Source organism: Cygnus atratus, chromosome 15, assembly GCF_013377495.2.
Source record: "Cygnus atratus isolate AKBS03 ecotype Queensland, Australia chromosome 15, CAtr_DNAZoo_HiC_assembly, whole genome shotgun sequence".
Classification (NCBI taxonomy): domain Eukaryota; kingdom Metazoa; phylum Chordata; class Aves; order Anseriformes; family Anatidae; genus Cygnus; species Cygnus atratus.
Window position 1 is genome coordinate 11277814 of NC_066376.1, and position 26545 is coordinate 11304358.

At 52.5% G+C, this 26545-nt stretch overlaps 2 protein-coding genes across 5 annotated transcripts; both read left to right on the plus strand.

Annotated features, from left to right (window-relative positions):
- The first annotated feature begins 1235 nt into the window (after positions 1 to 1235).
- On the plus strand, positions 1236 to 22127 carry PGAP6 (post-GPI attachment to proteins 6). Of its 4 annotated transcripts, XM_035548887.2 has the most exons (13): positions 2187 to 2398; positions 6829 to 7006; positions 8682 to 8889; positions 8980 to 9113; positions 9516 to 9781; positions 10998 to 11323; positions 12107 to 12200; positions 12770 to 12893; positions 13684 to 13820; positions 15942 to 16120; positions 16629 to 16775; positions 17233 to 17349; positions 18214 to 22127. In XM_035548887.2, the coding sequence occupies exons 1-13, from the start codon at positions 2287 to 2289 to the stop codon at positions 18508 to 18510; spliced, it is 2319 nt and encodes a 772-aa protein (XP_035404780.1). In that variant the 5' UTR covers positions 2187 to 2286; the 3' UTR covers positions 18511 to 22127. The 4 variants fall into 4 exon arrangements, with proteins under 4 accessions (XP_050569829.1, XP_050569831.1, XP_050569830.1 ...); XM_050713872.1 differs by lacking the exon at positions 6829 to 7006 and having other exon boundaries at positions 1236 to 2398; positions 18214 to 21454; XM_050713873.1 differs by lacking the exon at positions 6829 to 7006 and having other exon boundaries at positions 1242 to 2398; positions 21311 to 22127.
- A 136-nt stretch (positions 22128 to 22263) lies between these two features.
- On the plus strand, positions 22264 to 25465 carry MRPL28 (mitochondrial ribosomal protein L28). The gene is made up of 5 exons (XM_035549037.2): positions 22264 to 22596; positions 22698 to 22850; positions 23083 to 23217; positions 23841 to 23927; positions 25080 to 25465. The coding sequence occupies exons 1-5, from the start codon at positions 22306 to 22308 to the stop codon at positions 25155 to 25157; spliced, it is 744 nt and encodes a 247-aa protein (XP_035404930.1). The 5' UTR covers positions 22264 to 22305; the 3' UTR covers positions 25158 to 25465.
- Positions 25466 to 26545: the final 1080 nt, after the last annotated feature.

Consider the following 26545-nt stretch of genomic DNA (forward strand, 5'->3'; position numbering starts at 1 on the left):
GCTGCGCTCCAGCGTCTCATTGCCCAGTCTGTACGTATAGCCAGGGTTGCCCTGTCCCAGGTGCAGGACCCGGTTAGAACATAGCGTTTTCCACCCTGATCTACTTTATTTATTTTTTTTAAATTTCCTTGTACCAGAATCAGACAAACAGATATGGGAGCAGACTGTGCCAGCTCTGTGCTCTCTAGAGACCTTTGTGTATGGCCAGGAGGATCCCAGCTATGGATTTATGGAAAGCAATACAACAAAATGTGCAGCTGCTTGGTCAGGAAGCTTTTATACCTTCTTCAATGGTTGAGCAGCTGAGTGCCTTTTTTAACAGTAGAAGTGTATTTATCAAAATTCATGCTCCATAGAATTTGGCCAAGTCACCATGAGTTATTTTTCCAGATCATAGCTTCAGATGGGGATGTTTCAGTACATACTCACCATTTCTCCCAAGGCCTGTTTGAAACCTTGTAAGAAAGACATGATCAAGAGTCGGTTGTTCCTCCTGTGACTTCCTGAGGACGGGCTCAGCTCGAGGACTCATGGACCAAAGAGCAGTAAGCAGTTGCTGTTAGCCCTAGCCATTACACAGGCTGGCCTGTTGGCACAGGCACCTGCACTTTATTCAGAGTCAAATGTCGAAGTTAGACAGAACCTCTGGTCCTGATAGGACCATGCTCCCTTAGATTTCAGTGAAGACAGAAGCTCACCTGGGGGTTTCCAAACCACTACAGCTGGATTTTCTGCCTGGGAAAAATGTGGCAAAAATCATCACGAATTCCAGAGAACCCTCAAACAAACCCTTAACCACACAAACAAGCAAATTTCAGATGTAGCCCACACATGGGATTTCCAGGAGTTTTAATGGTACACAAGGAAGATAAAGAATCTCTGCTAGTTCATTAAACAAGGAATTTTCTAGGAAATTCTTGACATTCTCTCTCGGGAAGAGTGAGTGTGAGGTCATATCCTCGCTTTCGAGGCCAACCCCACTTGTGACAACAGAACAGCAGTACTTCCGTGCTAAAAAAAGCTGTGGTCACTGATCTCAGGCACAGAGAACACAGCTTCTGAGGTATGATTGCGCTGGGGTGGGTCAGCAGGGAAAGGGGAGTATTTCAGCCATGGTACACATGGAAAGTTACTGACAAGAGACGAATAACCTGTTCCCTGTGTACATAGCAGCTGAAGCAAGAATTAACATGAAATGATGCATCCGGCAGTGCCCCGTGCTACTCCAGGGGCTCAGCCCCTGGGGTGGGGCAGCGCAGAGCCCACTGGTGCCAGCAGGCTGGGGAGGGCCAGCCGTGGCAAGGAGCCGGTCTCTCGCACCAAGCCGCGACGGATCAGATGCGGCTTGCCCAGGGTGACAGAGAAGGAAGCATGCTGCTTCCCACTGCAAGGCCACCACGCTGCAGCACAAGGAGGAGAAGGAAGGGGAACCAAAGACCAACTGCACCAACCCAGGCAGAGTCACCATAGGGCTTGCCATGCCGCAATGGCATCCGCAGACAAGGATGACGGCGAGCTTAAGCCCTTTGTTTTCCCAGCACTGTTGTTCCTGTGGCAGGTGGCTGCACCACTCCGGCAGTGTGTGTGGAGCCTGGCTGGGTAGCAGGCCGTAAGGTGGTGAGCTCCTGCTGCCCTCACAGGGGCACAAGAAGGAAGGCCACAGCATGAGGATGAACCAGACCCCAGCCCACACATGGACCGCTCACTGGGGCTGTCCCAGAGACCTCCTGGTGGTCACAGGGCATACCCCTGGCAAGCCTCGATGTGCTGGGACGCCTCTGGGATTTTGGGAGGGGCCCAGGGCACATGGCCATAGGGCTCTGAGCCCACCCCAGGTCACTCTCTTGGGGCTCTCGGGGACTTCTTGGGCTGTTGGCATGCCAGGGGGACCTCAGGGCCTTGTGAAGTCTCAGGGCTCCCTGGGGTTATCCCACGGTCTCAGGGTGCTGACAGGGCTCTGCGACGTCCCCAGGATGAGTGGTGTCCCCAGGTCCCGGCTTTCATCCCGGGGATCCCTCAGGGCCGTGCCAGGCCTTGGGGGGACCCCACCAACCCCACGCCCGTCCCGGGCTCCCCCCAGACTCTCTCTTGGGCCGGGGTCCCCAAACGTTCCCCCCAGGCCCCTCCCAGAGACCCGCAGCGCCGGCCCGGCCCCCGGCGGCCCCGGTTGTCCCGGGGGCGGAGCGGGGCGGGGTGGCGGCGGCGGAAGCGGGCGGCGGCGGCGGCGATGGCGCTGCGGAGCCCCGGGCGGCGGCGGGCGGCGATGCCGGGATAAGGCGGGCGGCCATGGCGCAGGGAGCCGGCCCGGCGCTGCGGCTGCTCCTGGCGCTGCTGCAGCTCCTGGTGCTCCTGCAGCTCCTGGTGCTCCCCGCCGGTCACGGCAACAGCACCGGCTCCGGTGAGTCCGGGTGGCTGGGGGAAGGCTCGGCCGTGAGCTGTCCGCTCGGGTGTCCCCGGGACGAGTCGAGCCGGGCTGGGCTGGGAAGAAGGAGGAGGAGTGGGGAGAGGCCTCCCCTCCCGGGGGACCCTGCGGTTATCGTGCTCCCTTCTGCTCTGCTCCCCAGGGACCACCGGCGGTGGCCGGGGGCGTCCCCAGCCCCGCAGATGTCACCGCGGCCGTCGGGTGTCTCCACGCCAGCCCGGCCGTGGGGAGAAAGCAAAGTTTGTCCGGAGGCACCAAAGCGAGAAATGCTGCGGTGTCCCCGCCATGCTGGTGCTCACCGAGGTGGCCCTGGTCTCTGCGTTGGCCCTTTGGCCAGGAGGAGGCTTGGGGTGTGTGGTGTGGGGACAGGGATGGGGACGGGGACAGGGATGGGGACAGGGGCACAACTGACAGAGGTGGTGCCTGGCCCATGGAAGCCCTAGGGCTGCCTTTCCGGGACATGGGGAGGGTGCCAGGAGGTCGAGGGCCCTGAGGAAAATCAGCCAAATGTTGTTTTGCAGTGGGCAGAAGCTTCTGTCCACAGCGCAGACCTGAGGAAAGTCCCTCAGCTCGGTGCCAGAGGTTGCTTTGAGCTGGTCAGCGTTGTGATCTGTGGAGTAATTTGTTGCTCGGGAGCTCTATAAATTGTCCTCTGTGCTCTAGCAGAGCAGTGCTTCGTTCCGGTTGTACCAGGTGCTGCAGAGCAGCAAGAGATCGATCTCTTTCCTGGGGAGATCAGGGCCTGTGGTGGTAGCTGTGGTTTTGCTTCTCAGGTGAGTTTACTTCCACTAGGTTGAGGCAGATGGGCAGGAGCTGGCGCCCGAGTGGGCTGGAAGAGGGTTTGGCAGCGTGAGCGGAGCAGTGGGCAGCTCTTTGCGGTGGCATGCCCAGGGCTCCCACCGTGCATATGGCAGAGGCTGTGCTGGCTGGGGGCCATGCCCCATCCTCTGGAGGTGCAACCAGGCGTTGCAGTGTTGGGAAAGTGTGGGCATGGGAGGTTGTTCAGATGCTTCGGCGTGCTGTGGGGGTAATGCGCTGACTGCGGTTATCAGCTGCTGATGGTGGTTATCATGCTGTACTTCCTCATAGTCTGCAAAGCATGTAGGCTGCTCCAGAAAGCCTATGAGACCAAGGTGAGATGTCCTTTTGCCCCAGGCCCACCCTCCTCTGGCATCCTGCTAGCTGGGTTCCCAGCCCAGAGGAAAGCTACCCTGTATTTGAGGTGTGTTGTTAGGTTTTTCTTGGCGTCATCCTGTCGGCTGGGAGAAATGCCACGTTAGGATTAGATCTGAGAGCTGGTAAAGATGAGGTCTGCCCCAGAGGAGTGAGGTGACCTTCTTCTGGAACATGTAAAGATGGAATTTTGACACGGACCAAAGGAATAGGGTTTCTGTTACATTATAAATGGCAAAAAAAAAAAAAAAAAAACAAAAAAAACTGCCACATAGTCATTTCTTGTCTTGAGTCAGACTGACCACTGTTGGTGTAGCTTTACACAGGCATTTTCATAGACCCTTTATGAACCTTTAGAGCTGCTCCTTGGCCTAAGCTCTGAAAAGGTTGAGCCTGCTGCCTTTGGAAGTACTGGCCCTTCTGAAACCCCAGAGACACTTGCATCTGCTTTGAAACTGGGACCTCTTCATGTTTGTGGGAAGCTCTGAAACCAACGGTCAACATATTATGTCTAAAAGTAGAATGAGATAATCTTTGGATGAGCAAATCCAAGCTATTGCATGTGGTTCTTTATTTTGAAATTCAAAGAACGCATCTCCTCTCTGCTGCTGTGGTTCTGCTATGTTTTGTTTGTTTTCTTAAAAACACTTTTTCGTTTTTTTTTGCTTAATACATTTGAAACTTGCTTTTTGAAGGAGGCCTTGTCTTGTGGAGACCTGTCTTTCTGTCTCTTCTGTACTAATATTTGGTTTTATCCACGTGTAGCATTTCCTTGTCAACCCAAGGCTGAGGGTGAAGTGGGAATCAATTCATCTAATTTCCTGGATGCAGCTCTTGGGTGCCCAGCATAGCAAAGCCTAAGAACAGGAGCTTGGGTGGATTGTCTCCAAGAGAAACCACGTGTGATTGGACTTTGTGCATGCTGCTGTCACATTGGCTCAGCCATGGCTCTTGTGCTAACCTGGTAGCTGTCACAGGCTGTGCTGAGGCAGAGCAGGTCTGCAGACCTTCCCTGGGTGCTGTGGTTGACCTCGCTCATTGTAATTGACTGGTCTTTAATAAAAAGCACTGCTGATTGCTTGACTTCTTAATTGTACAGCCTGCCAGCCCTCTCCTCTCCCAAAACCTCACACATAATTCTTCAGCTGCTGTGGCCCTTTGAGGACGAGGACCTGCTGGTGGGTGCTGGCTGCAGCTGTTGGCCATGCAGAGCCTGGCCACCAGTAGGGGTGGAACAGCTTCCGTCAAGGTCAGGCACCAGCAGGACGGTGTATCCCTGCTCAGGTTGTCCTACTCCACCGGTTCCTTTGAGCAGGGCCACGGCAATCCCAGCCTTATTGCTCCTTCTGTCTGCGTCTCCCCTTGTCCTGTGCCTGTCCCCAAACGTCACTGAAATGAACGCGCTGTGTGCATGCAGAGAGCAACTAGGTGCAGAGAAGCTGCTGATTAAAGATCTCTCTCTTCTGTAGTTCCTTAAATATAGCTGGGTTTACAGCAGGTCTCAGCCAATTCCTGTCTTGTCATCTGCAAGTGGGCTTGGTGCTGTCCCATCCTGGCTCACCTTTCCCTCTGTGCCTGGAGCCCTGTGCGGGCTCTGCCTGCAGGATCCCGTGGCGTGAGGCTGGGGCAGCCGGTGCGGGAAGGTGCCTGCGGTGTTCCGCCAGCGTGCCCTTTTCCTTGCGGAGTAAATTCTCCCATTGGCTTGTGCTTTGACAGCAGTGAAAGCTGTGTGGCTGGTATTTCTTGCTTTCCTGTTTCCTCCTTTCTGTTGGGTTTGCAATCTGCCTGGAGGCTTTAGCTTGGTAATTTGCCAGGAAACTAAACCCATTATTACTATTCCTGTCTCTTTGCGGTGTCGTGTGTTCAGGCTAGCATGCGTCCTGCTTTGGGGCATGAATCGTATTTCCTGCTGGGATTAGTTTCCTCTTGGCACAAAGCATGTCCCAAGGCTCTGCTCCTGCCTGAGGAGTGTTCTTCCTCTTTTTCTGGCACCTTACTTAAGCTCAGTTGGGTCCTGTGTGTTTCCACATGACCCCGAGCAGCATTAGATGAAGACAAGTTAAAAAATTCTTGCTGCTTTATCTTCTGATCAAAGCAGTGCATGTGAATCTGAAAGCTACAAGTTTCTCCCCACTCCAGAGAATTCTAGCATAGAAAAGTAGCATCTGGGAGGTCTTGGTAGAGATGTGCGGACACATTCTTCTACTCCCCTTGCTGAGTGTGAGGAACCTTGTTTTCTGGTGGGCAGAATAGCCTTGGCTCCGCTCTCTCACCGCAGTTTTGCCCTCTTCCCAACCCTCGTGTGATGTTTTTCTTCTGTCCCCGAGTTGTAGTCTGGTTGTTTTCTTGCTGACAGTGACTCCAATACAATTTTGCAGGTGAAATTATCTGCAGGCTAGGGGTGATCTGTAGGCACAGCTGGGCAGAGGGATGATGGAAGACCTAGGTAGTCCTCTGACGCATTCACTAAAAACCTGTTGTCCTCTTGCATGATCAAGCCTACTCTAGGGCTGTTAACGCTATTCAGGCAGCCTTTCTTCCAGGTAGGAAAATCTTTAGGCTTTGTAAGGTACATCTCTGAAAGCAAAGTGCAGTTTGCAGCATGTAGGTTTTTGTCACATTGCGTGTTGCAGGAGGACAGCATGTGGCACAGTGCGTGTGTCCTGAGCCTGTGAGGACTGATAACATCAGCCCACATGCTCAACAGAAACCGATGAAGACAGCTCTTGCCTGTTAGCACCATAAATGGCAGCCGAATTCCCTGTGTGGAGCACAGAGCACCCTGTGCTACCTGCACCCGCCTCGTCCTACCCTGTCAATCTGCTGTGCATGGTTTGCCTAAGGTGCTGGGACTGGGCTGCTGCCTACTCTGCCATGCTTTCCTTGCCACCAGCTTTTCCTCCTGACCTTTTCCTCCTCCTCAGTGTCTCAGGTGTTCTGTCATCTTGACAGCATGTTCTGTGGAGCATGGTTAAGGTTCCTCCAGTGCTGTCTGGCTGTAGGGGACAGTTTAGTAGGGATCTGCGCAGTTCTGGCCGCTCGATCTCATCTCATTCTTTGGGAGGAGTGCAGTGGATCACCAAGTATCTAGAGGAATTGGACTGAGAAATTAAGGACACAAAGGGCTTCTCTCCAGTTGCCTTAAAACTGCTGTGTGCGTCTGTTGGTGGCTGTAGCCCTGCAACCTGCTCCCAGCAGCCACCCCAGCAGCTGCTTTGCTCTCTCCCTTTCAGACTCCCTGTATGTCTCCGAGTACTTCTCTCAGAGTGCACAGAAGTTGTCCTTCTACAGCTGGTATGGGAATGCCAAGGTCTTCCACTTCCACGTGCCAGAAGATACTGTGCTGCTTCGCTGGCTTCTGCAAGCGTCCAGGGGGAAAGAACCGGAGTGTACCAGCATGGAGGTCACAGTGTATGTATGTCCCTGTGCCATTGCTTGCACACGTGGGCTTTCTTATCTTTCCCTTGTCCTTGTTGCTCATGCAGTTGTTTGTCTGTAGGAGGCTGTGTATTTGTTTGCCAGTTGCAGCAGACAATTCCTTGGTCTTGCACTGACACTAAATCTCTGTTTTTTAAATCTGTAGGAGCATTTCATGTTACCAGTGGATCAAATATTATGTCTAAGAAACATGTCTTATGTCTTAGAAATGCTGGAGAGAGCTTCACAATGAGGCTGTTGTTGCTGTTCATTAGCAAAGGTGTTCGTGGACCTTTCTGTGTCTCTTGATCCTGTGCATGGTACTGTGCACAGATGTGGCAGAACTGCAGAGGGCCTGAGAGGATGCAAAACGTTTGAAGGGGGACAAATTCCCCAGTACAAAGGAGCTGAAGAGACTAGAAACACTATATTGAAGGAAGCAGCCTGTGTATGGAGCACAGATAAGAGAGGAATGCCTAATCCTGCTGACACGACAAAACAAGATTTGAAGATGTGAAGATGGAACATTCAATGACATCAAAATAAATATTGCTTAAAACAGTTCTTGAGTTGTTGGAGGATTTGAGATGAAATAGGTTGAGACTTTGAGCTGTATTTCATGAGGGTACTAAGCTTCCTAGGCAGGTGGTTCCCTGAGAGGCGCTTTGGACTCTCAGAGACCTTACATGGCTAGGACCTACACCACAGGGGTGGCTGCAGCTTGCTGAAGTTTCAGCCACTCCAAAAGCGACTGAAGTTTGGTGCACCAGCTGGCTTGCACATTACCTAGTCTGTTCTGGGCACAGATAAGTGCTCTGTTGCTCCGAGCAGCCTGAAACAGATGATCTTTGTATTTTCTGCATCCCAGAAAGCTTTCCAGCAGTTTTAGGGATGTGAGGGACAAGACAACAGCTAAACAATAGCCTAAGAAATGACTGTGAAGATCAGTTTAGCTAAGCTCAAACAGATTAATGACACATAATCTGTAATGCTTGCTTGCTGGACCTGTTATTGTTCATTGTTCTGTTGCAGTGCTCTAGTAGTCCCAAAATGGAGCAAATTGAATGCCAAATTGGTTGTCCAAATATCCCATGCATTACTTAGCTGCCTGCTTTTCTCATATTTCAAACTTTGAGCTGCTTATCTTAAAGCAGAGGTGCTTGTGTTCTAAAGTCAGTCACACAGGCCTTGCTTGGTGTCTTTTTAGACTGTCTGCCCTCCTTAATGGAGGGAATAGGAAAGATGCAGATCTTTTCTATAAAAAGAAAGCTCTTAATTGACGGTTTAGCCTAGCTGGCTATAGGGGGAATTTGCTGATGGTTATAAAAGGAAAAAAAAAAAAAAAAAGTAGTCTTGTGACTGGGGCTTAACCTAAGTGTGTGTTATGGAAATTTTCTTTCAGGCTTGATGGAATGATGTAAATCCTTGTCTTAATAAGCAGTCAAGTTAAACTAATCTCTAAATAAACCCAAGATAAGGTAATACCAGCCAGTCCTCACCAGATTAAAATGATAGCTCTGTGCTCCACTTCAATATGTGGCTTCTTTCCAGCCTGTAGCCTCTCTGATCTCAGGCCAACCTGGGTGTCTGCTGATGAATTTGTATCCCAGTTTATCTTGCAAGTGTATATACCTCCCCTGATTTACTTGCATTCTGGTTTCTCTTGCAGGCACTTTCGCTATGGAGCCCCTCCTGTAATTAATCCTCTGGGCACTCGTTTTCCTGCAAATGCGACTGTCCATCCTTCCTATAACATAAGCATCACTCTGAGCAGTGCTGTGCAAAACACCACTTTTGTGAACGTTACAAGCCCTGCTGCAGGAGACTGGTTCATTGCTGCACATCTCCCTGAGGCTGCTGGCAGAATTGAAGTGAAGGTAAGAGCTCTGGTGAGCATCTCGAACAGCCAGCATACTCTGTCCAGTGTGTCTTGCCACAGCTGACCAGTCTGCTCTCCCCTCCTGCAGGGTTTCTCCACTCCCTGCACCTATATGTTTCAGGCAGATATGTTTGTGCTTAGACTCACTGATATGCCTGTTCTGGAGCCTGGTGTTGCCATGCCACAAACTATCATCTCACCTGCTAAGCCTCTGCATGTCAAGTGAGTGAGAGCAGCGGCTGGAAACGCTTGGGGCCGTAGGTATGGGGTCAGATTTCCCGCTGGTGCTGTTTAGGGTAAGCCACTGTTGTTTCCATGCTGGGCTGGACTGTGCTCTGGAGCTTGGGGGTCTCTGAGTGTGTTTAACAAGCTCCCGGCATCAGGGTGATAGGTTTGTATGGGCAGCACACAAGAGGGCCCTTCTCTGACTCTTTGCAGGTAGACCTAGAGGTCTAAGGCAGAAATTTGGTAGTTCTTAGAGACTCTTCCCCTGGGAAAGATTTTCACAACACAAATCAGGGCAATCTAGTTCTTGCCACAATGCCCATGGGACTCTGTGGTGGGTTGTGGCTGGTCTGTGTTCAGAGTACAAGCTGTGCGAGTTGCTGGTTGCTTCTCCTGCAGGGTCTTTGTTCCCAAGTACACCGCGAGGATGTGGTTCGAGCTGCGAAGCTGCATGACAAGTGAGCAGAAAGCATGCACTGTGCGGATAGTGCTGGGCTCAATCACTCTGCCACAGTCCTTTCAGAGGATCGTCACCTGTACAGGGAATGTAAACTGCAGCCTGGGCCTGGATTCACTCCCCTGGGAGAAGTGGTTGCAGATCACGGTGGAGAGTCTTGGCACTGCCAATGCCAGTGTGTCCATGGAGATGCTGACTTCTTTCGCAGGTGGGCTTCCATTTTCTCTACCCCTATGGGAGGGATCAGCAAGAACTTTGTGTCTGCTATGTCTCTCTCAGGCCTTTGGCTGGCTGGCTGTGATGTCCTGTGTTTCCCAAGCATGCTGGTTGCCTGGGCATAACCTTGGGGGCTGAGATCTAGCTGTTGCTTTGGTATCAAAAGTGTAGGCTCTAGTATTCATCCGAGAGGAATACTCCCTGGACCTTCCTATTCTGGAAATGCCTGTGCCAGGATCTCTGAAGCAGTGGTATTTTCCAAAGGCTGTGACTAGCTTAAAATCTGGTGAGGAGAATAGTTTTGGGTAGATGCACTAGACTGTATTGATATATTGACTATCGGCCATAAGCAGGCTACAGACAGGAAATCATCTCAGAGGTTTCCTTGGGGCAACATCTTGGGTTGTAATGAGATGTCTCAATTTTGCGTGCCTGAGGAGGTCACGGAGTCCTTGTGGCTGTGACAGGCACTTGTAACGTGACAGTCATCCCTGTTTGACTGTTGGGAGTCTTGCAAGCTCGCCAACTAGGCATAGTTTTTGGAAGTATTCTTCTGCTAGGGTTTCTGCTATCATTTCCTCAAAGCAGAGCCTGATCTGTTATGCTCGAGGACGTGGCACTGGCATCTGAAGTGTGAGAGGGGACACACAGCAACACCAGAGGCATTAGAGTCTCTGGGAGCTACAGACAGGCTCCAGCAAGTCTTCAAATGTCACATTTGGCTCCAGTTACTATGACTTTATGGTTTGTGCCTTTAGCTGTTATTGGGTTAATTTATCTCTTTTGCCTAGCCTTGTATGCCCAGGTCTGGGAAACTACTACAGCCTTTCATGCAGCCAGTGGTTATGGGACAGTTAAGTGCTGTGCTCAGTTATCGGTTAGTGAATATTCCGTGGCTGCTGGGTACGTTGTTATGATGCTGTGCGTAATCCCTTCTTCTGTTCCTCTGCTTGCCAGCTGCTTCTCTGCAGCTCCAGGGTGTTGCCACCCACTGTACCATTTGTCTGGCTTTTGTCAGTGCCCCACATTGTGGACGCTGATGTTAGAGTTTCCCCTGTGAAGATGAGAACAAATACTGAAGTGTCTGAAGCAGCTGAAATACCCCCACAGTTTATGCTGTTGCTTGAAGGTCTGAAGTTCCTGGGGCCCTGTCTGGTTGAGGTTCTGATCCTGGTTCTTCTGACTCCTCTCCTTTTTTTCCTTTACAGACTGTAGGCCGGGAAGTACCAGTTCATTTCTTAACTTCAGCCTAAACCAGAGCCAAGCTGGTTCTGGACCAGGTAGCACAGGAACAGGAGGGAGCCCCACTCAGTCTACAGGAACGGCGTTACGCAATGCATCTGACCAGAGGAGCTTCTGTCTCCAGAATCAGCCTGTTGTTCGGGAGGACCTGGACGTGGTGTCTGTGCGGTACAGGCTCCTGAATGGTCCAACTGTGCCCGTGTACTCCATCTCCCCAACCCTCCTTCTCCTCAGCTTGAACACTGGCATGGACAGCGGGGGTTCCCTTGTGGTGAATCTCCTGCTTAACAAGGTGCAGTAGCTTTATTTGTGTGATGATCTTCTCTTTGCAGTGCTTGTCTCTGCCCCTGTGTCTGGGCTGGTTTGTCAACAAATTCCAGGGGTTGTAGGTACCAGCAGTACTATTTCCGTTTTTTTTTGTTGTTGTTGTCACAAAGCACTCTGAACCTGTTCTAGCCACTTCCATGATGTCCTGCTTGTCAGTTCCAATTGAAATGCCACAGCTTACTGGCATGTGCTGGCAGCACTGAAAAGGAGAGGAAATGGAAGGTAACTGCGTCTCCATCTCTTCTGTGGGAACCTAGAGCCTTGCCACCAAGAGAGGAAGCTCTTCAGGGAAACCCAGGCATGTTCATGTCTGAGTCACTGATTCCCATACTCCTTTGGTGGCACCAAGGAATCATTTTACCTGAAAGTGTGACTGTGATGTTTGTCACAAGGGCTAGTTAGTGCCGTTACAAGGGCTGATGTCCTGCTGCCTCTGTTTGCTGCCACCACGCGTTCATGCTGAAGCGATGCCCTAGTGTAAATGTCCTGCCTGGGCGGCATTTCCACCCGTGCAGTCTCCCTGAGAGACTCTCTTCCTGTGCCTTTCAGCAAAGGCAGAATGCAGTGACGGTGCAGAGCGAGGTGAATGCAGGTTTGCCCAGAAAGAGTTGGTGAATTGGTGGATGACCTTGATCTGCAGCAGTTAATATCACCTGCTGCTCCCATAGGACATGGGCAGTGTGGGAGATAAATTGTGCAGGGGGAAGGCACCGAGGTGCCCTCACATGGAATGTTTTTTTTTGCACAGACGTCTCTGAGCCAGGCCAATGCCACTGTGGTAGCATGTCTGAGTGCTGCTTCGCCGGTGCTGTCCCTCAATACCACGCGGAAGTGCAGTACAGGTATGAGAGCCACTGACACCTGCCACCAGCTCAGCTACGCTGCCTCAGGACTTTGCTTTTAGACCTCATGACCTCAGATTGACTTGGGTCCTTTGTAGACTGTCTTGGGGAAGCTGATTTTGGTGCAAGCCCTCCTGAGGCCTTCATCACTCAGTTCCAGCACATGCCCTGAGTTGCTGTGGTGCAGGTGCTAGTCTGGAACCAGGAGTTAGCCTCCATCAAAGGAAGACCTGGTTAGCACCTAGCTCTCTTCCAGCCTTGTTGGCAGGTTTGGGGATGGTCAAGGTTTTGCTGGTGTGCAGAGAAGCCAAACTCTGCATTGGAGGACTAAATAAGCAAACAGGCTGTCCCAGCTGCCTTGTGTTTCTAGACAGGTGCTGAGAGTTGAGCTGACAGAAACAACAAGGGCCTCTGAGAGCAAGGATGCTCTCCATCCTGCAGTATCCCTCGAGGATGGGACTAAGGAGCTATAGTAGCATGTGATTCCTGTGCAGCTGATCTCAGCTTGGAATTGCTGCAGGCCCTTCTCCCCAGGTCCTGGTGTATCACAGCACCTTCTTGTCTTTAAGCTTTTTTCCAGGGCTACCCTCTGAGTGTGAGTACGTCCTCTGCAGAAGCGATGGTGATTGTCCTGTATCCCCAGACAGATGACTGGTTCCTTTCCTTGCAGCTCATCTGCCCAGAGGGCCAGGGGTGAGTCTGCTGTGTTGCGTGGCTTCGAGGCTGCTTTGGAGCACTCTACCTTGCTGCCTTTGACTAACATAAGCAAAAGCAAATGCCTGTCGTCACTGTCTTGCCTTCTGTCGTGGTCTCATCTCATGTGGTAGCAATGAAGCCATGGCTACAGAGGGGGAGGAGGTGGGTGGCAGTGCTGACTTGCTCTCTTGTGGGCCCTCAAGCAGCTTGTCTGGTGCTGAGCTGGCATGTCTCATGCTGACTGCATGTGGGTGGTGGAATCTGCCTGGGTGAGCTTCCCCAGATGTATTTTGAGGTGATAAATTGGAAAGAGCTGTGCTATAAATGAAAATGCTGCTGTTACTTCCTCAAGGAGTCTTTGAAATGTGTTCAGTTCTACTCATAGTCCAGCGGTTTGCCTTCCTGGTGATTCATCTCTGTAAGGGGCCGAGCATGCTCTAAGAAGTGGTGCTGGCAACTGCTGGGCCTGACTCCTAGTCAGGGGTATCTGAGCCTCTTACGGGAGTCTGGGGAAGAGTTGAGGGATGTCTGCACTTCGGTTTGGCAGTCTGAGTGGAGAGGGAGTCGACCATGCTCTTATCTCTTGGGAGCAATGAAGCAGATCCGCTGTTGGCTGTGGTGTGAGGGATCCCTGTGCCGAAATAGCAGAGAATTTGTGTATGTGAGAGTGGCTGGGGGTAGGGCACTGTGAGGCCAGGCTCTTTCAGACCCCCAGGAGCAGAGTGCTCCCTTGGCACACGGCTGCCCAGAAGGACCAGGGTACCAAGACAGTCTGCTTTCATTGCAGTGAATGTAACACCGCAGAAGCCAAAGTGACCATCATAGCATACCTCACCCCCTGCTTCAATGACTGTGGGCCATATGGACAGTGCAGTCTACTGAGAAGACATGGCTACCTCTATGCGGGCTGCAGCTGTAAAGCTGGTGAGTGCATTTTCCTAGGAGGCCTTGCTATCCTTCCCAAGGGGAGACCACGTTTTTCCATGCTGCTGTTTAGACAGGAGGGAAGAGGGTCTGCCACAGCTGTTATGAACATCCTGGAGTCACAGCGCTTGCCTAAAGTGCAGTCTATACCCACGGTGCCCTCTTTGGGCAGCATCCTGATTCCCCTGAGGAATTCTGGGAAGCACAGAGCACCCCAGGGGAAATGGTGAATCAGGCTGAGGACAGCTTCCTGCTGAAAGGTCACTTCCAGCTTTGAGTCCCCCAGGGCTTGGGGAGGTGCTTCTGAGCATCCCCAGTGAGATCTGGATACCAGCAGGGCTGCCTGAAAGCACCTGCATCAGAGCATGTGCCTTTCAGGACAGCTTATTATGTAATGCCCTGATACGGGACGTGATGAGGCTGGGCTGGCAGTCCCCGTCTGTGCTTTGCTGTGGTGCTCTGTCTCATGCTATCTCAAGAGCAAGCATGCAAGACAACCCTTAGACTTGGAGGTGCCACCGGAGGAGGAACATTGGTGTCAGATGCTAATATAATAATGAGATAAGAAGACTGGGCAGGAGACACTAGTGTAGGGAAGATGATAGCTGTGCTGTGCTTGGATGGATACTTGCATCTGTTTTTAGCAGAAGGACAAGGCAAAATATGGTTCACTGCTGCTTTGGACGTGATCCAGCATGTCCTTGCTGTCTGCTGCAGTTCTGCTACTAGGCTAGGACTGCAATGGAGAGCAGCATCCTAATTTCCTCAAGGGGTGCCAGGTCCTGGGAAGCACACAGCACCCCAGGGGAGATGAGGAATCAGGCTGAGGACAGCTTTCTGCTGAATCACTTGGAGCAAAATGCCCCAGCTGCATATTCATGACCCAGAAATAAACTGAAGAGAGCAGCCTCCTGTGGGCTCTGCAGTGAGAGCAGGGAGAAAGGGACAGAGCTGCTGGGCTTGTTTCTTGTGGCACCGTAATGGGATGGATGCAACTCTTAACTCCGCTCTGACTGCGGAGTGCCTGCATGTACCCAGGCTGCCTCATTTCCCCAAAAGGAGGGCATGGGCATCCTAACTTTGAATAAAAATAATTATATAAAAAAGTAAAGCTTAGTTTATAGAAGACTGTCAGCTCAGTCCTTGGTCAGCAGGCTAAGAATTGACCCCAGTATCAAGCCCAGAGCTTTGCGTTGTTCTCTAGGAAATTCTCTAGGCCACACAGCTTGCAGCCAGGAAACTTCCAGCTAAAGGTAAGAAAACAAATTTTCTCCCATCAGAGTTGTTCACCTTTGCACAATATCCATGTCTCTGTCTTTGGGAATTTTCAAAACTCAGTTGGACAGGGCCCAGAGCAACCTGATCTGGCTTTGCAGTCTGCCCTGCTGTGAGCAGGAGGTAGGACAGGATGGCTTCCTTAATGTTGTGGAACACTTTCCACCCTGGTTCCTGGGATCTGTAGGGTTCTTCCACTGCAGTATCTTGTACTCAGCTTGCAGCAGAGAGCATCCTAAGCATTTGAGGCTCAAATGCTTGGTTTATCACCAGAAAGTAGCATGTGCGTTGAGTTACTATAGAAGAAAAGTATCAGTCTGGACAGACCTGTGCTTTATGTAGAACGGCCCCTGCCACATGGGAATAACCTGGGGAACGTCCTTGGAACAGCTGCTGGGCTCTGCTGGGGTTTCCCCAAGACTTAGTAGCATGGGCTAGCCACTTTCCAAAGCAGAGCATGCAATGAGTAGCGAGCATCCTGAGAACAGGAGTGTGCGTGGCTGATAGAGCATATTAGCAAGAAGGGCTGTGGCAGCAGAGCTCATTAGCCAGCAACTGCAAACAGCAAAGCTATTAAAGCCAGCTGCTCAGTATAAATACTGCTTGGGTCCTGGGTGAAGTGGAGGTCAATGGGTAAGCTGCCAGAGATGCTGGGCTTCTGATGGGCTCCCAATGGGGGTGGGTGGGTTTGTCCTTCCTCCTCCTAACATGCTGCCTTCTAGAGCAATGGAGAGGAGGTGTGGGGATAGTCCTGGGGAGCTACTGCTGCTTCTGAGGGGTCCCAGGCTGCTGCTGGATGCTGCAGGCAGGGCACATGAGATCCACACAGGCCTCTCTGCTCCGCAGGTTGGAGCGGGTGGAGCTGCACGGATGACACCAAGGCCCAGTCTGTTGGTGCGCAGAACCTGGCCACCCTTCTGCTCACGCTGAGTAACCTCATGTTCCTGCCAGCAATAGCAGTTGCTGTCTATCGCTACTACCTGGTGGAGGCCTCTGTCTACACCTACACCATGTTCTTCTCCACGGTAGGGATTGTCTTTTGTCAGGTCCCCTGCCAGCTCCCCGTTAGCATCAGGAAGGGGATCATGCCTGCTGCGTTGGACTAAAGTCATTGGTGGAGCTGTCCATGCTCAAGCTCCACAAGGAGCTTCTAGGATCATCGGACAAGCACCTCCATGGACATGTCCTGCCCCTTCAGAGTTTGGCAGGAGTGTTATTTTCATTGAGTTCTTCCACTCACGCTGCAGGTGCTCGTATTTGGGGGTGGGACCCCTGGGAGCTGAGATGGGGTTGGGGCATTCTGCTGAAGGTTACTGTCCCAAGAGATCTCAGCTGCTGCTGGGAGGGTGCAGACTGATAGCAGCTCTCCAACTTTTTTCTGTAACACTGTGCTGGTTTGGTGAAGCTTCCTGGAGACACTGTCAGGAGGGATCTTGGCTACCATGGGCTGAGCTTTCTCCTGCTTCTCCTTTCCAGAAAGCTGAGTGGGGCTGCTGAGTTCATATTAGCCTTTGTTTTTGTTCCTGGTTCTAGTTCTACCACGCATGTGACCAGCCAGGCGTTGCTGTGATGTGCATTATGGACTATGACACACTACAGTACTGTGACTTCTTGGGCTCTGTGGTATCCATCTGGGTGACAATCCTGTGCATGTCTCGGGTAAAGAAGATTCTGAAATACGTGAGTGTCAGACCTTTATCGCTCCTCCGCTGCAGGGCCAGGCGTGAGCCAGCCGAGATACAGGTGGCCGTGCTGCACCCTCTTGTGGCAGCACTTTAATAAGACAGTGCATACAGCAGCTCCTCCTCTGCAGCCTGCAAGATAGCCTTGCTCTCTGGATTGCCCATCTTGGTAACAAAGGCTGTTTGTCATCCACCCTAATTTTTAAATCAGAGGGTGGTTTTATCCTAGGATCTTGGATCATGAACCTGCATGCTTGTAGGGACTGTGCCAGAAAGGACTGAGGGGAAGTATTTGTGGGTCCTCCGGTTTCTCCTTCTAAAGATGCTGCTCCTGAGTCATGCATGTGCGCAGGGCTGGGCAGCCAGGAGATGAAGTTCTCCTTGCCTTAGGCCTTTGGCATAGCCATCTGTGCCCTAGCAGCAGATGACCTGCTGATGTGGTGTCTCATTCCCAGGTCCTTTTCGTCTTGGGGACCCTGTTAATTGCCATGTCCCTGCAGCTGGACCGCAGAGGGGTGTGGAACATGATGGGTCCCTGCCTCTTTGCCCTCGTCATCATGATTGCAGCATGGGTAAGTACAGGCAGCCAGACAGAACTTGCTGCCCTTTGCTCCTTTCCAGGGAATGATGGTGACAGAGCAGGCCCCACTTACCAGAACATCGACACATGGGAGCTGATCTCCTTGAAGCACCCTGGTGGACAGAGCACAGAGCAAGGCGCCTTCTGTCCCTCCAATAGCTGAGAAATCCCCTGCTTATGGGTCTCAGCACAGTCTGGCTGCTGCAGCTCCAATTCACAGAATGGGCGGGGTTGGAAGGGACCTCTGAAGATCATCTAGTCTGACCCCACTGCAGAGCAGGATCACCTAGAGCACCTCCCGCAGGATGGCACCCAGGCGGGTTATGAATATCTCCAGAGAAGGAGACTGCACATCCTCTCTTGGCAACCTGTCCCAGTGCTCTGTCACCCTGACAGTAAAGAAGTGACCCTCATATTGAGCCGGAACCTCCTGTGCTTCAGTTTGTGCCCATTGCCTCTCGTCCTGTCACTGGGCACAACTGAAAAGAGACTGGCTCCATTCTCTCAACACCCTCCCTCAGATATTTGTATACGTTAATGAGGTCTCCCCTCATTTCAGTGCACACCAGCAGCTGGAGAGTCCTGCCAGAATGGCTGGCTGTTGCCTGTGTCCTGGTACTGTGGCATCAACATTGCCCTCTGCATGCAGGGCTTTGATGCCATAGCTGGGTATGGGGGGTCTTGCACACAAGAGATGGGCCCAAGACAAGGGGAGGCTGAAGTTTTACAGAGGCAGCAGGCATACCCTTTTGCTGTGAGGACTGTTTAATAGATGTTCCTGGGTCAAGCAGTGCTGTGTGTTTCCGCTGCATAAGCTTCTAGTTGGCTTAACCCTTCCGTGCTCTCACACCTCTAGGTTTACCACGGAGTAAAGCGCAGACACTGCTACCCCTCCTCATGGAAGCGCTGGGTTTTCTACCTCCTACCAGGGATCACCTTGGCTTTCATCGCCATCTCAGTATATGCATTCATGGAAACCAATGAGAACTATTACTATACCCACAGCATCTGGCATGTGCTGGTGGCTGGCAGTGTTGCTTTCCTGCTTCCGCCTCGGGACAAGCATAAGAAGCCCTGGGCTTGGTCACAGAAGCTCACTTGTCGCTATCAGATCTGCCAGAATGACCGTGAGGAGCTCTATGCTGTCACCTGAACTGCTTGTCGCCAGGTCACAGAGGTGAAGGGTTGGGAAAGTTGCTCTTTGCCAGGCCAGCCTGGGCTGCCCCTCTGTAGCACGTTGGCAATCTTGTTATGTGCTCATTCACTGGCTGGGACAGCACAGTAGCTGGACTGGGTTTAACCATGAAGACAGTGGGCTTGTCTTTTGAAGGCAAGTTTGAGATCCCCTACACTTTTCTGCTGGGATGGGGCAGGCTGTTTTGGCTCTAAAATGAGGAATAGTCTCCCCACCACCACCTCCATGGCCTTGGGGGAGATTGTCAACTCTTATTCCCCTCCTACCCGATCCATGAGGATTGGGCTCAGCCCACGCTGCACTGAAGCCACAGGCTGCTGTGCTTTTCCCTGGACTCACTCTCTTAGCAGAGGGCTGTGGGACAGGGATTTCCCATGCCATCTTGCAATCAACATTTGCTTTGTCAAGAGAAGAACAGATTTCTTCTGCGCTTGACCTGGAGGCAAATGCGTTTGAGTGCCCTTGGTGCTGAGGGTGGGGAGGGAGGTAGCTGATTTCAGCACATGCTGGGGCCTTGGTTGCTGTCTCCCATGTGGGTCTGGAGCCCTCTCTTTGTGAAACAGGTGGTGCTGCTCTTATGTAGGCTGGTTTCTGGAGACGATGAATGAGACCTGAATTTGGGCCCTGGATTCAGGATCAGACTTGTCAGGAACGTGGAAAAAAATGTGCCCAAGAGGCATCAGTAGCGTCTGCCTGATAACTCTGAAACTCACAGCTGTGCAGGGTTTAGTCTAAATTTTTCTTTGTCCCTCTTGGTTCATCCAGAAGGAACTAGGCTGCTGTAATGTTCCCCTTCCTCTCTTTGTGTTCAGGTATTTACTGTCTGACTTCCTTTTGTGGGTTCAGCTGCTCTGCCCAGCCAACATAGGTGGCAGAATCTCTCAGGACTCCATCAAGGTTGGTGATGTGCTATGGCATTTCACTTGCAAGTTAAGTTAGTAACACTACCCCCACCTCCCGCACCTTTGGGCAGCAACAGTTTGCTCTGTGTCTGTGTTTGGTTGGGATCAACGTGAGCAGAGCTGGAATCCAGGGCCCTAGCGCAACTCCAGCCTCAAGGCATGCCCCAGTCTTGCAATAATCTGAGCACAGTATGGCCTTATGGCAAGCTTGTTAACGTGTGCTTCAAACCTACTCCGCACTCAGCACCTTTCCTGTGCTTTGTGTACAGCACCACATCGGAGCTGTGCGAGGCCTGTGCTCAACCTGCTGTGGCTCTGAGGCTGGATGTGCTGTGGAGTCACGGATGGTCTGAGGCTGTTGGGACTGTCCCAGTCCAGCCAAGAGCATCTCCCTGGGCTCCCAAGATGGTTGTGGTCTCCTTGGGAGCATCTGTCTTGCTTTAGCCTTACTGGAGGGCACTTGGACATCGGAAAGCAAGGACAGAAACAGAATTGGCAACCAGGAAAGTAGTCTTTGCCCATCCTTATTATGTAGATAAGGGCTCAAATAAATGGTTCCCTGCCTGTTTATTCCAATTGTGGCGGATGGCTAAGGAAGAACAGCTTTGGCCACCATAGAGCTCTCCGTCCTGTGCTAGAGACACTAATGTTCCACATCCAGCCATGTGCTTTTGGTACAGCCTTTGGTTCAATTCTATGTGCAAGCTGGCTAATTTCCACAAAATTGTGATCCCAGTAATTGGTGCACATCCTCCTCCTCTGGGATCAAAATGATGGCAAACACTATGTGTGTGGCATTAAGGTGACAGCTGACACAAGCATTTTGGTGCTCCTTTCTAGTGTGCACGCTGCTCAGAGCTGGTCTGCAGAGTCAGACCTCTTCCTTTTGGAAGGAAAGAGCTATTAATGAAGGACGATGCTTCCTAGTTTATAGGAATCAGGGTTATTTCTTTGCCTTGAAAAATGTCCAGCGTTCTCCTCAGCTCTGTACTTTAACCTCTTCTCATTGCTAACCTAGTCTCTGCCTAATTAATCTGCCTGTTAATCCAACGTCTACCTTTGCACTGGAGGAGGGATAACCCCAGGCGGCATGACGTACTAGAGGCCACCCAGCTGGAAAGCAGCTTGGCAGAAAAGGTACTAAGAGTCCTGGTAGACACCAAGTAGAACAAGAGTCAGCACTGTGCCCTTGCTGCAAGGAGGACTAATGCTACCCTTGGCTGCATCAGGGAAAGTACTGCCAGCAGGTCAAGGGAGGTGATCCTTCCCCTCTGCCTAGCTTTGGTGAAGCCACACCTGGAGTGCTGTGTCCAGTTCTGGGCCCACCAGTACAAGAGAGACCTGGACATACTGGGAAAAGTCAAATGTAGGGCCACAGGGATGATGAAGGGACTGGAGCACCTCTCCTGTGAGGAAAGAACTGGGACTGCTCAGCCTGGAGAAGAAGAGGCTCAGGGGGATCTCACCGATGCCTACAAATCCCTGAAGGCAGGGTGCACAGAGGATGGAGCCAGGCCCTGCTCAGCAGTGCCCAGGGCCAGGCCCAGAGGCAGTGGGCACAAACTGGAGGAGGCTCCCTCTGAGCACCAGGAGGCATTTCTGTGCTGTGCAGGTGTCGGAGCCCTGGCCCGGGTTGCCCACAGAGGCTGTGGAGTCTCCTCCTTAGAGATCTCCCAAAACCACCTGGACACAGGCCTGGGCCCCCTACTCAGGGTGGCCCTGTGGGGGAGCAGATGGGCCCAGGGGGGCCTCTGGCCTCAGCCATGCTGTGAAATTGAAGTTTTTCCTTAGTGCCAGCCTGCAGGGGCTCAAGGACACATCTCACACATCTCCTTCACCTTCTGCCACTCATACAGGAAAAAAGGCGAGCAGGCAGCAGTGGCCCACACTTAACTGCAGGCTCATTCTCCTATGTGTTCCTGCCCATCACCTGGGGCCGTCGGATGGCCCAGACCCATCCCTGCTCTCCCTCAGGGCACAAAGATGAGCTCTCTGTGTTGAGGAGGTTGCAGCCACTCGCCCTGTCCCTGCATTTTGTTTCACAGCTTTCGGCCAGGGGCCGGGATGCCAGCAGCATGGCTCTCACCCTCGGTTTTATCCCTTGGGGGTGGAGGGTTTAGTGCGCTCCACGCTTCCTCCCAATTTTACTGCTTCTAGGCACTTTTTGCCCTCTCAGCGTGTTGTGGGCTGAGCACATGGGTGGGCAGCAGCCGCACCTTCACAGCCGTGGCCTCCACGCCTTGCTGCCGTGCTAGCCAGGGTGCTGCCTCAACTTGTTAAAGCAATAATTCCTCATCAGGCCTTTTCCTTTATGGCTTTCAATGCTGTGAAGCTTCAGGTGAAGAAGCGCCTGAAACTCCATTGTTGTTGTCCGATTGCTGAAGTTCTGCCCTCGCTCCCCTGTGTCGCTTTGGGTCATGACGCAGAACCGTGCTGTGGGCCTGGGGGAAGGGCGTTTTGTTAGTTATTAATTATTAATTTTTATTATTATAATTATTAATTTTTGTTAATTATTTCGGGTAAAATCCGAGGAAATCCCTGCGTCTGAATGAAACGGTTGTTTGTTTTCCTTTGCTGTTCATACCCGTGATTATTTTATACGGCCGATTTTAAAGCTTCCGATTTTATAACTTAATAAACGGAGAGGTGTTTAATAAACGGATAATAAGCGGATTTCTGCGGTTTGTGCGGGGGGGGGGGGGGGGAACTACGGGAGACGGAGGCGGGGGGGGGGAGCGCGGAGGCGGCCGCCGCGTGTCCCTTGCCGGCCGCCGTCTGGAGCCCGGCTCCGGCAGCCCAGGGGCGGCACCTCCCGCTTCCGGCAGGGGCAGGGGCCGGGGCCGGGGCGGCCATGCCGCTGCACCGCTTCCCGCCGCGGCTGTGGCCGGCCCTGCGGCTGCGGCAGGGGCTGTGCTCGCGGCTGCCCGCGCACTGCCTGCGGGCGCTGCAGGAGGACGAGCCGCCCGCCGCCCCCGTGCACTGGCGGCCGCAGGGGGCTCGCTACCGCCGCAACCCGCGCACCGGCGAGCGGGAGCGCGCGCAGGACGTGCCGGTGGTCCCCTTCCTGCCGCCCGCCGCGCACCGGGGGCTGTGGGGCGGCGAGGGCTGGGTCCGCGGCTTCCGCTACGCGCGCGACGACAAGGTGAGGCCGGCCTCCCCCGGGCCTCCCGTCCCCCCCCTCCGCCTCCCCGGGGCCCGCCTCGGCCGCGTCCCCCGGCCCTGACCGGCCCCGCCCGCGGGCAGCTCTCCACCCGGCTGCCGAAGGTGTGGAAGCCGCAGCTGTTCGAGCGGCGCCTCTACAGCGAGATCCTGGACGCCACGCTCACCGTCACCGTCACCATGCGCACGCTGGACCTCATCGACCAGGCCTACGGCTTCGACTTCTACATCCTCAAGGCAAGGCCTCGGCCCCGCGCCTCCGGCACCCTCCCGGCCGCAGCCGCGGGCGTTAAAATCGGAGCCGCCAGCAGGTCGGCGTCAGGGAACGCCTGGGGAGCGTCTTCCCCTTTTGCGCGTGTCCTGTGCGGCGTCTGGGTACATTGCCGGGGTTGTCCGCATGCTGGTAGGCTCGCGTCTTCTCTGCGTTGTCCGTCGGTGCGTGTTCATGTTGTTAGTTCTCTCTCGCCAGACCCCAAAAGCAGATCTGTGCTCGAAGCTGGGGATGGATTTGAAGCGAACGATGTTGCTGCGGCTTGCACGGAGAGATCCCAAACTGCATCCCGATGATCCAGCCAGAAGAGAGGCAATTTATAATAAGTACCAGGTGGGTACCCGACCTGCTGCTTCCGCTCTGGTGTCTGCAGCGGTGTTCGCTGGTGGTCTTGACTGATAACATCTTGTTCACTCCCTTGCAGTACGAGCTACAATTCATTCTCCTGTGTTCAGGGTGTGGGTAAAGAAGATCTAAACATCGTTTGCTAGGCTTTTCTCATCTCTCTGTGGCTGCTGCTTTCTCTATTCACCACTGAGGCAGACAAAGATCTGCGTTTCTGTTGTGAATCTACAACAAGCACCATAGGAACTGGCACTACTAACAGCAGGGAGAATTTTTATTGACGCTGCAGTGAGGAGCCCTTATTGCCTGAGTGCAATTGTTTAATTTTGTGCAGCTGATGGTGGTTGCCATCCATCGTCTGTGATCAGCCACAGAAGCGTTGGAAGGAGAGGCAGAGCAGCGTACACAGTGCTGGATGCTTTGAAAAAGGGAAAAGGAGAAAGGTGAAGCAAGCTTTGCCAGAAATGAGATGTGCAAGGGAACAGTGCTTGAGGCTTGTTTGCAGTAATGCTCTTGCTGGAGGAAAGGTGTTTGTGTGAGTGGGGTGTAGAAGGGATTTGCATGTTCCTCACCTGGAGAGACTACACCACCTGTTCCTCCTTTTGTCACAGGAATTTGTGATTCCAGAAGAGGAGGCTGAATGGGTTGGCTTGAGTTTAGAAGAAGCAATAGAAAAACAGAGGCTCCTAGAAAAAAAGGTGAGTTTCTGAGGCGGTGCTGTCCTGCGAGCACAGAGGTGTCTTAGCTGCATCATGCTGTGCGTCCAGTTGATCTAAGTGTCCTGAGCACTCATCATCGATAGAAGTAGCGCTCCAAAACTCCTGAGAAGCCACTTGAGCCCGATTAAATTTAGGTGCCCAAAACATGGTGCTGGGCTTAAGTGCTTTGTAATACCAGATCCCCGCTTGTCAGGGGAGAGATTTTTAGTAGGGGATGGCTCCTAACTCCTTCCTGATGCACAAACATCTTTCCCTTTGGCTGCCTTCTGTTACATCACTGGATGCAGGTTCAGGGCTCACTCAGTTTTGTGGCAGCTCGCTTGTTAGAAACAATATGGAGAGGATGGGGCGTCACAGAGCTGCTGAGCCAAAAGGGCTCCCTGGGTGGCGCAGGGCACAGTGTCTGTTGGTGACCTTTCCCCCAGACCTGTTTGCTCCTGTTGTGGCTGCAGAAGAAATAAAAAGGTCAGGGGCGGTGAGTGCATGAGGTGGTGCCAGGCCCTGAACCATGCAGGGCTCCAGCTCCTTCAAGGGGTATGCTCTCCCAGAGTGCTTCAGTGTAGCCCTGATTTAGGGCACCGTGAGAAAGGAGGGAAGCACTTTTAGAAAGAACAGGGCTCCTGGGAGCTCCTGTTGATTCCCATTTGCAGGCAAAACTGGGGAAAGCTGATGAATGTCCCGTGCAGGTGCCTATCATCTGAGGCAAGATCACAGAACTGAGCAGCAGATATATCTAGAGCAGTGGCATAGCAGGATGCTTTGTTCATCCACTGGAAAAAAAACGGGCCCATCTTCTGGTTTTAACTGCTAGCAGTCCTGCAACACCGGGCAAACTGCTTGCAGGGGAGAAAGGCCCTTGTCTTAAAACGTGTGGAGACGTTCACGAGTCTCGCTAACATCGGAGACCACAGATGAGGTACCACGGGTGCTCTTTCTTCCTGCACCTCTAAGTAGTGCTTCACAAGCTTCTTTCTGTTGCCGTTGACAGGCTGCAGAGTGGTTGAATGATGCTTGGTTTGCTGGCACAGGTGCATGGATAGGGTTGTTGCAATAGGGCATTTCTGTCGCTTAGCACGAGACTTGCTGCCGCTCAGGTTCAGTCTAAGTAGTTTAACCTCCATTTTGTTTCAGGACCCTGTCCCACTCTTCAAGGTGTATGCTGAAGAACTTGTCAACCAACTGAAAGAAAAGGCACTTCAGAAGCAATGACGAAATCTTTAGCGCAAACTCCCAGCTACAGATCGAGCTGTGGGGTTCAGTGAGCCTTCTGCCTGAACCACGCTTGTGTAGAAGAGGCCCCACAGTGAGCACACCCAGGAGTGTGTTGCAGTTATCAACATCTAAGCACAGCAGCCTAACCTCAGTGAGGAATTGTGCCTGTTGGCTGAGGAAATTATTTCTGTCCTGTGGCCTCTGAAAGCATTCTTATAAGACTGACCCGATGTGGTGGTTCTGCCTGTGCAAGTACTTGACTGCTGTGTGATCCTGACCTAAAATTAAATATGCATTTTAGGGAATATCAGTAGACTTTACTCTGATCCTCACTGGTCATTAGTGCGTTGCAGAGACCACAAGACGTAGTGGTGGTGTTTCTTGGATCAGTCCGCAGCTCTCGTGCGGAGGAGAGATGATCGTGCCCCAAAAGCGTGACCCCAAACCACAATGAGAGAAATGAGCAGTGCTTGTCTGGCTTATTTTCCACTAAAATGTAAAACTACAGGGGAGCAGAAGTTCCCAGTGTTTGTTCTGCCTTGAAGATTGGTAGAGAGTGCTGCAGAGGGCATCATTGGGTAGGCATAAAGCCTTCGTAGGGCTGGGAGTGAGGGAGATGGTTTGGGTGAATTTAACTGAAATGGTAGTGTTTTGTGAAGACTTCTTTGCTGCTTTTGGAGACTGGGAATGGGTTGGAGCCCTCACAAGGGGTATTTGAGCCAGCAGGTGAGTGGCACAGCTGTGCAGCTGGTCAGGTGCTGCCAGGCTGGGGCTGTGCTGTCTCTAAATGGGAGCAGGAGACAAGTTGGGTGGTAAAAACGGGTGTTTCCAGCCTTGCATGTCCCAGCTCTGGCGAGTCAAGGTTCCCAAGAGGAAACTTGCACAGAAGGTCACATTTGCCTAATTAATGATTTCTTCGCTAGGCCACCACAATGACATTTACTTATCTTCTTGCTGTTCTGCAACTGAGCTGAGTGGGAAGCTGCTGCCCAGCTCCTCAGGGACCCTGACACTCTGCCCTCATTAGAGATAATTAGCTGGGCCGAGTTCTTCATTGACAGCTCTGCTCATCATTAGGGCTAGCAGAGCTCATGCATTTTAATGCAGCTCCGAGCAAAGCTCCAGACAGTGGCTCTGTCCCAGCTCCCCCTCCATAGCTGTGCTGGAACGTGACAGTTCTGCTTCCTGCAGTGGTGCAGCTGGCCCGTGCCTGGGTCCTGGTGCCTTGCTGAACCCCTCAGTGCCTCAAAGCCCCTTGTTGGTGAGGAGGCTGCTTGGGATGGCTGGAGAGACAATGATCAGCTCCTTCTTTTTTGGGGCTAGATTTTAGTTATGTAAAATTATCTTCCAGATCTGTGGTGCCCATACCCCTCAGGGGAGAGCTT

Coding starts and splice junctions, on each gene's coding strand:
- PGAP6 (XM_050713872.1), top strand. CDS start 1,665: ATGAGGATGAACCAGACCCCAGCCCACACATGGACCGCTCACTGGGGC. Junction 11,324..12,106: donor TGAATCTCCTGCTTAACAAG/GTGCAGTAGCTT, acceptor TTTTTTGCACAG/ACGTCTCTGAGCCAGGCCAA. Junction 17,350..18,213: donor TCATCATGATTGCAGCATGG/GTAAGTACAGGC, acceptor TCACACCTCTAG/GTTTACCACGGAGTAAAGCG.
- MRPL28 (XM_035549037.2), top strand. CDS start 22,306: ATGCCGCTGCACCGCTTCCCGCCGCGGCTGTGGCCGGCCCTGCGGCTG. Junction 22,851..23,082: donor TCGACTTCTACATCCTCAAG/GCAAGGCCTCGG, acceptor CTCTCTCGCCAG/ACCCCAAAAGCAGATCTGTG. Junction 23,928..25,079: donor AGAGGCTCCTAGAAAAAAAG/GTGAGTTTCTGA, acceptor ATTTTGTTTCAG/GACCCTGTCCCACTCTTCAA.